The following is an 11867-nucleotide window of genomic DNA, read 5'->3' as shown; positions in this document are numbered from 1 at the left end:
TACTAAAGCTTCCCCTTCCTCACCTTTTTCCTTTCAAATTTAGATTTTCTGTTGCCTGGAAAATGCATATGAACCAGTTCAACAAGTAAACTGATCTCCCCTGCCACCCCCTACCACAGTCTATATGTATATTTTTCTTTTCCTTTTTTTTTTGTACTTTTAAGTTCTAGGGTACATGTGCACAACGTGCAGGTTTGTTACATATGGATACATGTGCCATGTTGGTGGGCTGCACCCATTAACTCGTCATTTACATTAGGTATATCTCCTAATGCTATCCCTCCCCCTGCCCCCTCACCCCACAACAGGCCTCGGTGTGTGATGTTCCCCTTCCTGTGTCCAAGTGTTCTCATTGTTCAATTCCCACCTAATAAGTGAGAACCAATTAATATTTTAAAATATTAAAAACATTTTACTTTGTTCAACTTAAAGACAAAATTAATATATTTCTTGAGGTCAAATTATCGAAAAAACTCTACCTTGTAAAACTGCATATTAAAGCAGTGCGTGGAAGCTGATGGCAAGAAACCACTTAAGTGTCACAACTCTGCTTCAATTCCTAGTCCATTTGATTTTGTTTTGCTTTTAAGATCACAAAGCTGATGTACACTTCCGTGCGAGCTTAGAGTCTGGTAATGAACTCCACAATACACTGAAAAGAGCTTGAGGAGATAGCAGATGAATGAAGGACTGGGGCTCTGGTTTTGCAGGTGAAGCCCAGGTTCTTAAAGGTCCTACCAGGCCTGTATATTATTTCTCCTTCGCAGGCCTCTAGGCCAAATGCCTCGATGAATCTGCGCTCTGGGGGTGTCCTGGAATTACACCTGGGAAAGAATAAGGAAGGAGGAGGCCGACGTGCCCACGGACATTATTAACCTTCCGACGGATCCCCACAGCGGCCAAACTGTGTCTCCCCTGCCGCTCTCGGCGCGCAGCACACGCCCGCAGCGTCAGCGACGTCGGCGGCGCCAAGGCGCCGTGGCGTCGGGCGTCTGGGACGTGGCATCAACGGCCCCATCCGGCGCCGGCGGCGGGCGCCCGGCGGTCTTTGCGGCCGCCCGGGGGCGCAGAGGCCGGGCCTTTTCTTTCAGCACAAACGTCAGTTTGTAAAAGGGTGGGGCTGGACTCTGAGGAGTTTTCAGGCTTCTGTCTCGAAGGCGGTCTGACAGGCTCGGAATTGCCATCTTCCTCAGGCAAATAGTTTTTCACCTTACAGCCAGCCGTGGCAAGGCCAAACCGCCCAGTTACCCGACTTCCCACAGTCTCAGCAGGTACACAGGGCGGGGAGCCTCGCGAGCGGCTCCCTCAGCCGGACCTGAGGGTTTCGGGAGAGTCCTGGCTTTGCAGTTAGTTTTCCCGCTGCCTGGCTGCCTCCGTGGCGGTTGTGCTGCTTTTTATGCAAGATCTGGGATCGAAGGCAAATCATCCTTTCCCTACGCCCCCTGCCGACCCTTGCCGCTCTCCTCGATTTTGTACACTGTCATTAAAGGGTTTGAAATGAATGTACATTAATCCTTGAAGGATGAAACCAGAAAACATTTGTCGTGGTGGCGGAAAGGGACGGATGCACTTGGGCGAAGTAATGCTGACATCCACTTCCTAGCATTGTTAGGAAGGATAAATGAATTAAATATGTAAAATCCTTAAATATTTGCTTGCTAATACGAGTATTCATTGCGTGTGACTCTATTCTTGTATTTATGTGAACTTCATCGGAGCATTTGTCAGGTTCTTTTTTCTCTTTTTTTTTTTGCACTAAGTGAACGTGGCCGGCCTGCCTTCCTTCCCTCCCTCCCTCCCTCCCTCCCTCCCTCCTTCCTTCCCTCCCTCCCTCCCTCACACTTTTTTGGGGGTAGAGGACACAATGCAATCCATAACAGCGTATATACACTTGTTCTTTTTTCCATCGAACTTTCCTCTTGACCATGTTTTCTTCTAGTAATACTCTATTTCTTTCCTCCCTTTTGTAGTAAAATTTCTCTACAGTGCTTGTATTCAATTCTTTGTTCCTACTTCCTGTCTTTTGAACGGTAAGTCAGATATTTACCTCGATCATTCTACTGAAATTGTTGCCGTTCTTCAGGTTACAAATGACCTACCTCCATGTTGCCAAGTCCAGTGTCAGCTCTTAGTCTTCATTTTACTTGACTTAGCATTTGACATATAGTTCATCGCTCCGTCCTTGGTGACATTTTCTTTTCCTTGCTTTCTATGTATATATACCCTTTTGGTTTTACTTATTGGCTCATTGGCCACTCTTCTTCCATCCTGTTTGCTGGTCCTGATGGTTTTGGTGGAATTTTTGATGTTTGCTTGGACCTGATGGTTTTGATGGAGTTTCTTTGGCAATGTAATTTATTCAGAATTCTTTTGAGGCTTTTTAATTTTGTAAATTTCATCTTGGTTTCTGCATCATTTTGCTTGTAACATTAGTTTTTACTTAAAGCATCATGTCACAATCGGTATGAGAATAATGTGAAAGGGGGCAGTCACGGTGGCTCAGGCGTGTAATCCTAGCCCTTTGGGAGGCCGAGGTGGGCGGATAACCTTAGGTCAGGAGTGCGAGACCAGCTTGGCCAATGTGGTGAAACCCTGTCACTACTAAAAATACAAAAATAAGCCGGGCGTGGCAGCGAGTACCTGTAATCTCAGCTACTCGGGAGGCTGACGCAGGAGAATCGCTTGAACCCGGGAGGCGATGGTTGCGGTGAGCCAAGATTGCGCCATTGTACTCCAGCCTGGGTGACAAGAGCGAAACTCTGTCTCAAAAAAAAAAAAAAAAGAAAAAAAAAGAAAAATGTAAAAGGGAATATTTTTCAGGGGCTTTGGTTCAAGTGCTATAATGTATGTATTTACTATTATCATCAGTAGTTTCCAGTAGAGCATTGTGTTCTTCCTTCAAATGGATTTTTAGTGACACTGGTATCAAGTTATCTTTGCTAAGTCATATTTGACTATGATTTAAAAATTATGCTTGGCAACTATGCATTCAATTAACTATAGTGTATCATCAAAACAAAAAAGCAATTGTATAATTCTTGGATGAAATAAACATTTTCAGTGCTATTAAGATATTTTCGTTCTGTTGTTCACAACCTAGTTTAAAGAATGTAACAGCAACTTGTATAAAATGTCTTAGAATTTTAGTTTTTGAGAATTTTCTGTTTGTGCTTGTCAGACGTATTTAAGGGCGTGTATCCCTGGCCCCATATATATTATATGTTTTTAATTTATATTTTTTATAAGTAATCTCTTAAACATGTATATGATTCTTTTCCAGCGGGGTGTCATCATCTACTTGTTAAAATCCTAATAAATGTTCACATATTGAAACATCTGGATTTTGGAAATTCATAATTACATCAACAATTGTTATGTGCTCTCCATGTGTCCAAAATAATTGAGAAATTATTAGTTTTTAAAACTTTATTCAAAGTGATTTTATTTATAACATCTGTAAGTTATATTATTTGTTTTTATATTTTATTCTCTGAAATAGTATATTATACTATTTGGTATTGATATTTGTGTTTTGCATAAATGTGCTGACAGGATACCATCAACTTTTGCCATGATTTCTGGCAAATAAAAAAATCCTATTATTGGTCTCTTAATATTTATTGGATGATCTTCTGAAGATTAGATACTGCTTCTCCAAAAATTCAATCATGTTTATTGTTATTGACAAATATATAGGCCTTTATTTTCTCATTTTCAGTAGAATTGCTAATTATATTTTTTTCAAACCTGCTACTAGCTTTTAATACTTATCACTATTGATGTGTATTTTATTAATATTCAGGAATATGTGATAAATGCTGCTGATCTTTGCATCATTTTTTATTCTTCAGCTGGATTATTCCTCAACTGTTTTTATTCTTTGCATCAGGTTTTATTCTTCAGCAGTATTATTTTGTGATTACTTGTGCTATTTTATCTATTATATTTTTCACTTTTTAATATTTTCACTTGGGTCTTAAAAATACCTCTTATACCTGTTTTATATGGCTAATATTCTCTTTCTGTGTGTTTATATATTTTTAGTCTCTCTGTTTTAATGATTCTACAACTAAAACATGTTTTTTAGTTTCTTATTTTTATATTTATTTATTTATTTGAGATGGAGTCTTACTGCATCCCCTAGGCTGGAGTGCAGTGGCGCAATCTCAGCTCGCTGCAACTTCTGCCTCCTAGTTTAAGCGATTCTCCTGCCTCAGCCTCCCGAGTATCTGGGACTACAGGTGCCCACCACCACGCTTGGATAATTTTTTTGTATTTTTAATAGAGACAGGGTTTCACCATGTTGGCCAGGCTGGTCTCGAACTCCTGACCTCAGGTGATCCATCCGCCTCTGCCTCCCAGAGTACTGGGATTACAGGTGTAAGCCAATGTGCCTGGCCTATTTTTTATTTTTTAATGATTGCTTTTTTTCAGTTGTCAAGTAGTTTTGGCCTGTGAGCTCATATACCCTTGGGGTGTCACCTACTTTGTCTGATAATCTATTATTAGGAGATGATCAAAAGCCAGTTCCCAGCCTGTGTTCCTCCTGGAAGTTTAGGGAAAGTATGTGGGTGTGTTTGTTTTTGAAGTGCTAGATATTTCCTGTGGTCTGAACGCTTATGTCATCCCCAAATTCATATGTTGAAATTGGGCCCCAGTTCAACATATGGTAGAATTAGGAGATGGGCCCTTTAGGAGGTGATGAGGTCATGAGTAAAGCACCCTCATAAATGGAACTAGTGCCCTTATAAAAGAGGTCTGAAAAAGCTCCCTTGCTCCTTCCATCATGTGAGGACACAGAGAGAAGGCACCATTTATTTGGCATCTGGGCTTTCATCAGACACCAACTCTGCTGGTGCCTTGTCGTTGAACTTTCCTGTCTCCAGAACTGTGAGAAATAAATGTTTCTTGTTTATAAGCTATGTAATTTATAGTGTGTTGTTATAGCAGCCTCAACAGACTAAGACATTAGTGTTGCTGTAACAAAGTACCACAAACTGGGTGGCTTAGAACAACAGAAATTTATTATTTCATAATTCTGGAGGCCAGAAAACTGAAATCAAGGTTTCAGCAAAACTATGTTCCCCGCTGAAGGCTCTAGGGAGGAATCTTTCATTGGTTTTTACAAGCTTCTGGTGGATGCTAGCAATCCTTGATATTCCTTAGCTTGCAGGTGCATCACTTTAATTTCTGCCTGTCGCTATACAGTCTTCTTGTAGTGACACCAGTCATTAGATTTAGGACCCATCTTAATTTTATCATAGCTGCAAAGGCCCTATTTTCAAGTAAGGTCACATTCAAAGTGCTGTGGGCTTAGGACTTGAATATATCTTTCTCAGGGACACAGTTCAACACATAACAGTGGGACAAGCTGAAGTACAGAGAGCTTCAGATAACAGAGTACCAGTGTTACATTACTTTATCTTAATTTTGCCACTGTACTTGACAATTTCCGTGGTTAGGCTTATACTTCTAAACTATTTGGGAGGTGGCATTGTCCTGAGTCTTAGTCAGCTTTGAGGGGAGAGAAAAATAGAGGAATAAAAGCCCAAGGCCTATCTAGTTTATACTTTCTTAGCATAGCTTTGATGCTGCCTTAATATTACCCTAATGATACCTTGGGCTAAGACTACTGCTCCTGTGGGAAAAAAGATGTATATTAAGGACATATATTAGCTCAAATATGGGAGAAAGGTAGGAAGAAAATGTAATTTTTTTTTCCTGAATGTATTCTGTCATTGTTGTTTCTGGCTTCTTCAGTCCCTATATTCCTATCCTAAATGCCCCATAAACAAATTAGCCTTTGTTTAGGGGTTTCTTACAGTAAAAAATTTTTTTGTTCTTGTTGTTTTTTGTTGTTAGGAATATTTTCCTTTCTATTTTTCATTTTTTCAGAGTTGATTTTAGGATTCACCATCTTCATAGCAATTGATAATCCTTTTATCATTTTAAATCTGAAATGTTTTCATCTACAACCCCCCTTACTTACAGGAAATGCTATAAGTCCTATAGGTAAAATAACCCAACATTTTCCATATGGAGAGCAAAGGGTATAGAAAAGAAGCAAGATTTGTAGCCAACTTGACCTATGTTGTAATTCTGAAAAATTTAACACTTATTAGCTGTGTAACTCTTGGTTAGTCACTTAACTTGTCTGAGCTCAGTTTACTCCCATGTAAAATGGAATAATGATGTACATAAAGGGCATACCTTAGATTAAAAATGATGGAGCTTTTACTGTTATTGTTATTATACTTAGGTTTAAATAACTTCTTGATATACATTAGATATTGTGATAACTGCATTCTATTTTTGTTTGTTTTGTTTGAGTAACTGTGACTCAAAAAAGCCCGAAGTGTAATTGTAGCTTCCAGAAGTTGCTTAATGTACTCTGAGCAAATTGCTAAAGCATCAGAAAAGGAGAAATGTAGTGTGTGAATTTAATTAGAACCTGGTGTTTTCTCTGAATCTCTTTTAATTTTTTTTCACAGGGAGGAATAAATTTTTTTCATCTATAATTTGGAAGCCAAGTCAGTAACAAAATGAAACCAGTAAAGCATCTGTTGACCACCAGTAACAAATCAGCAACTGTTCCAGCATTAACTACCAAAAAAGGACTACATAATTTACCATTATCACCTAAACTGAAGGAAAAACATAATGCAAAATTAATTCCTGATAAAATTGAACCAATGGTTCTAAGATCTCCACCAACAGGAGAATCCATTGTACGATATGCTTTGCCCATTCCATCGAGTAAGACAAAGAACTTACTACCGGAAGATGAAATGATCGGAAAAATTATCAAACATCTGAAGATGGTAAGAGGCTTGTTAGTTTCTGTGTTGCAGGGACCCCACGATCACCCCAGGTTTGGTGATATTCTAGGAGGACTCACATGACTCCACATATAGTCATACTGATGGTTAAGATTTATTACAGTAGGCACATGAGGTGAAATTAGGAGAAAATCAGATCTAAGCTTACAAGAGTCTTTTCCCCTTAGAGTCACCCAGGACATGCTTAATTTCTTTAGCAATGAATTGTGACAACACATATGAAATGTCTGCCGGGGAAAATCATTAGAAACTTAGTGCCCTGGGGTTTACTGGGAGTTGTTTACTATTTACTCTGTACTTAGCATGTACGAAAATTTCAGACTCTCACAAGGAAAGGAGGTTCAGCATAAACCACATTATACAAACAGTTAGGGACAGTGAGCTCCTTCTGTCAGTGAATGGGGAGAACCCTCCTGATATCCAAGTTCTCAGATGCCAGGTTAAGGCCAACCTTGCAAGCAGGCCTTCCTAAGTCCTGCATTTCTACTATGTTAAACTCTGCATTTCAGAAACTTTAGCTCTTTTTTTGTTTCTTGAGATGAAGTCTCGCTCTTTTGCCCAGGCTGGAGTGCCGTGGCGTGATCTTGACTCACTGCAACTTCTGCCTCCCGGGTTCAAGCAATTTTCCTGTCTCAGCCTCCCGAGTAGCTGGGACTACAGGAGCATGCCACCACGCCTGGCTAATTTTTGTATTTTCAGTAGAGATGGGATTTCACCATACTGGTCAGGCTGGTCTCAAACTCTTGACCTCAGGTGATCCACTCGCCTCGGCTTCCCAAAGTGCTGGGATTACAGGTGTGAGCCAGCGCGCCCAGCCAAATCTTTAGCTCTTGATGTGGGGAAAAGTTTTCCTTTTTCTGAGTTTCTTTTTTTTTTCACTGCGATGCAGAATTGAATTGTAAATGTACCAAATATCAAGTGAGAACAATGAGGAAGAGCACAAATATAAAAAATAAGATACAGTACATCAAACTTGTACAGTACAAGTTTCTTGAAAGTTTGAGGGGTTAGGCCAGATAATTTTCTTTAAAAATTCATTGCTTTCTGGTCTCCATCTTTTGATATTCCCTAACTCTCTTCGGAGGAGAAAATCAAGGCAGACTTTGAGGAAAACTCTACTTAATGCTTCAACCACTCATGGACAGGCCCTTTCCATTTTAAGATACCTATCAACACAGAAATGGTAGAGTCACAGAGCATCTCTCCTTCGCTAGGGTTAAGGAATATTGCTTTTTCCTCATGATGACATGAAATTGGGTATGGGATGGAAAATTTAAGTTTGTGGCACTGGAAGAAATAAGTCTTACTGGTAAAAAGGTCCTGGCATAATTGACTGAATATTATTTACATTTAATATAATTAATTTAAAACTATTAAAGTATCAAATTGGCTTTGATTTTTTAAATTTTTTTTTTTACAGGTTGTTTCCACTTTGGAAGAAACCTATGGACACTGTGATCAGAATGGAGAAGAACCATTTGTAAAGCGTGAACATGAAGAATTATCTTTATCTGTAAGTATATGCAACCCTAATATAGAGACATTAATGCTGAAAAGGGTCGATTTTCTTTTTAAAAATATAAATTTAAAATATTTTCTTTTGGATTACTTATATGTTCTTGGAATGAATTTCCTATCCATGAAAATGATCCTCTTAGAAAATTACTCAACCCAACCAAATCCCTCTTGACCTGAATTTTGCCAAGAGGGTTGCAGAAAAGGAGTTCTACATACCATTAGGAATGACCAAAATTTTAAAGATAGACAATAATTAAGTTTTGGTAAAGGTACGGGGCCACAGGAACTCTCATACAGAGCTGGTGGGAACACAAGTGGGACTGCTATGTTGAGAAACAGTTTGACAGCTGCTCATAAAGTTTAACATATACTTAAAAGATAGCCACCAGTTCCACTCTTAAGTGATTATCCAAGATTAATGAACACATACATCTTCACAAAGACTTGTATATAAATGTTTATAGAAATTTTGTTCATAATAGCTAGAATAGCTACTGAATCCAGCAACCCAAATATTTACTAACTGGTGAATGGACAAGCAAATTGTGGTATAGCATACAATGAAATACTCTTCACAATAAAGGGAACAAACTACTGACACATAGAACCATGTGGATGAATCTCAAAAACATTAGGATGTGGGGAAGCTAAATAAATAGGGCTACATACCATATGATTCTATTTATATGAAATTCTGGGAAAGGGAAAACTGTAGTAAAGGACCAGTGGTTGTCTTGAGCTAAGGTAGGAGGGGAGAATTGACTGCAAAAGAGTACAGTGAAGCTTTTTGAAATAATGGAAATGTTTTATATTTTTATTGTGGTGGTCATTACCCAACTATTAAAAGGACTGTGTAATCACAGTCCTTATCCTGCACGACCTTGTGGTTATTATGTTTTGAAGCTCTGCCAGGATTGAATCAAAGAACCAAAACTAAAATCTAAAATTGAAGTTCAATAGAAACTGGGATGACTAGAGGTGGGAGGGAAGTGGGGTAAGGGTTGAAAAACTAGCTATTGGGTACCGTGCTCAGGACTTGGGTGATGGGATCATTGATACCCCAAACCTCAGCATCAAGCAATATATCCAGGTAACAAACTTTCTCATGTACCCACTAAATCTAAAACAAAAGTTGAAAAAAAAACCACCAACAAATAAAATAAAATGAAATTAAGTTCACATTCCTGTGGTCTCCAATACTGACAAAATTGAAGAAATCAGCCCTTCGGATACCACCTTTATTTTACTGAATTTCTTTCCTCCAGTAATCTTGTATTTTATTTTGCCTCAACCACTAATTGACAAAGTGATATCCTGTAGTCCTTACCATAACTGTTTCAGAATTTGAATTTCAGTCATCCTAATCTCTGGCCACCACCTCCTGTCTTTCCCACTCAGTCTGTCCAAAATTCTGACTCCAAAAATCCTTTGATTTCACAGGGAACCATAATCCATTGATCCTGCTGCCTTTTTAGTGTCCCAAATCCTCCTTGTGCCCTTACTTACCCAGCTTAAATAGCATGGTCCACTATTATTATCACTACCTTTCATATGTATTTAACTCTCTTGCCCTGTTCTGCTTTATTGGTCTTATTTAGTTAAATTATAAACTCAGTCAAATCAATCTCTATCTTCTCTATATTTCTCTGTCTTCTCTATATTTGTGGCACCTGAATGTGGGTGGAAGAAGTGGGCTAATGGTTTCTCTTTATATTTGTGATTAGTAACACTAATCTGTTCATTTTCCTCTCTGCTGGATTATTTCAGTTTTTTTTCCCCATCTCCTATATGATTAAAGGTCTTTATTGTGACAAAAAGTATGTGAGCCTCTCAGTATATTTATTCATTTATTTATTTGTTTTATTTTATTTATTTTTATTTTTTTGAGACAGAGTCTCGCTCCGTCACCTACGCTGGAGTGCAGTGGTGTGATCTTGGCTCACTGCAACTGCTGCCTCCTGGATTCAAGCGTTTTTCGGGCCTCAGCCACCCACGTAGCTGGGATTACCAGTGTGCACCACCACGCCCAGCTAATTTTTTTGTATTTTTAGTAGAGACAGGATTTCGCCATGTGGGCCAGGCTGGTCTTGAACTACTGACCTCAAGTAATCCACCTGCCTCAGCCTCCCAAAGTGCTAGGATTACAGGTGTGAGCCACCTGCACCTGGCTCAGTATCTTTAAATGTAATGCTCAGGGAATATATTCTTCATGGAGAACCACTCTATGAAAATTCTAACTGTATATAAGCCTGTAATATTTGTTTATCATGAGTCAATTCTCTGATTTACAAATCACTGCTTTACTAGAAGGGATTTGGTCATTATGATATTTAAGCTGTAACTATTTTTTTCCTCAAAGTTTTACATTGCCTATTAGGTGAGAGCAGAAGACTGCAGTTCATGGCAAGTATACAGTTAGATGTCATAGGTAGTAGTCACTTTCTAACACCAAGAGGTATTTTTTTGTGGTAATGAGTACCTTTTATTGGGCCACCCAGAAATTTCAGGACTGTAAGGCTGGGATGCTGGATTTTCTGGAACTGTGTAGAGATGAATGAGAGGAGAGACATAGCTGGGTATATGTCACTGATGGGCCACTTCCCAGAGTGTACTTTCTTCCATGTTTTCTCTCTGGGAGAATTCGCATTTGAAGCATGGCTTCTTGCCATAAATGTTTGAAGGGACATAAATTACGCAAAATTAAAATTTTTCAAAAAGTAAATATGCTAGAAAAAGACAGACATGCATATGGACTCTTAAATAAAAGTAACTTTATGTTTTATTATTCTTTTCAAAAGGTTGGGGATGATATGAATTCATTCTTGACATATTGTTCACAATTTGCAACTCAGCTAGAAGCAGCACTTAAAGAAGAACAAAATGTATGTATTCTGTATATACGGTCAAGTATAAAATATCAGACTTGTACTGGTTGTTGAAAATTGAATCTGCTATCCAGTCAGCCAACATTAACCTAGATCCAGTGTCTTAAGAAATTATAAATGGCATTGGAAAGCATTATTTATTTATTTTTTATTCTTTTTTTAAATCACCATCAAGGGTTTTTACTATGCCCAAATGCAAAGATTATGCCACTGAACCACCACAAATAAGACATGAACTTTGAATTAATTCTTCAATAGTTGTGTGAATCTTAATGAATCTACCATATTCCCTCACTAAGAGCATGTAAGTAGTTACAAGGTAGTTAATAAATATTAAGGTTGTGGCAATCAGCCTCAAAGAGAGAATGATTGACCATTATGGAGAATGACCACATAATCATGGTTTGGTACCATAACCCTTATCAATTAGCTATGAGTAAAAGGTAAGACTGCAGTGGAATTGTTGAAATTGTCTTTTTTTCTTATAATAGAATACACTTAATTTATTGCTTTTCTTGGCAATAGTATTTAAATTGGCATGTAATAATTATACATATTTGTGGGGTACATAGCAATATTTTGATACAATGTGTAGTGGTCAAATTAGAGTAATTAGCATATTCAT

The 11867-nt window shown here is 38.3% G+C and overlaps 1 protein-coding gene across 1 annotated transcript in view; it reads left to right on the top strand.

The window, feature by feature from the left end:
• Positions 1 to 949: 949 nt before the first annotated feature.
• Positions 950 to 11867, top strand: part of CCDC7 (coiled-coil domain containing 7) — a 502976-nt gene continuing 492058 nt past the window's right edge. Inside the window, exons 1-4 of the mRNA XM_030940622.1 lie at positions 950 to 1271; positions 6492 to 6821; positions 8260 to 8352; positions 11156 to 11239. Coding sequence (XP_030796482.1) covers positions 6543 to 6821; positions 8260 to 8352; positions 11156 to 11239 — 456 coding nt within the window. The 5' untranslated portion in view covers positions 950 to 1271; positions 6492 to 6542. The remainder of the gene's footprint in view (positions 1272 to 6491; positions 6822 to 8259; positions 8353 to 11155; positions 11240 to 11867) is intronic.

Source organism: Rhinopithecus roxellana, chromosome 11, assembly GCF_007565055.1.
Source record: "Rhinopithecus roxellana isolate Shanxi Qingling chromosome 11, ASM756505v1, whole genome shotgun sequence".
NCBI lineage: Eukaryota > Metazoa > Chordata > Mammalia > Primates > Cercopithecidae > Rhinopithecus > Rhinopithecus roxellana.
Note: the sequence above shows the minus strand (reverse complement) of the source record. Positions and strands in the feature narration are given on the sequence as shown.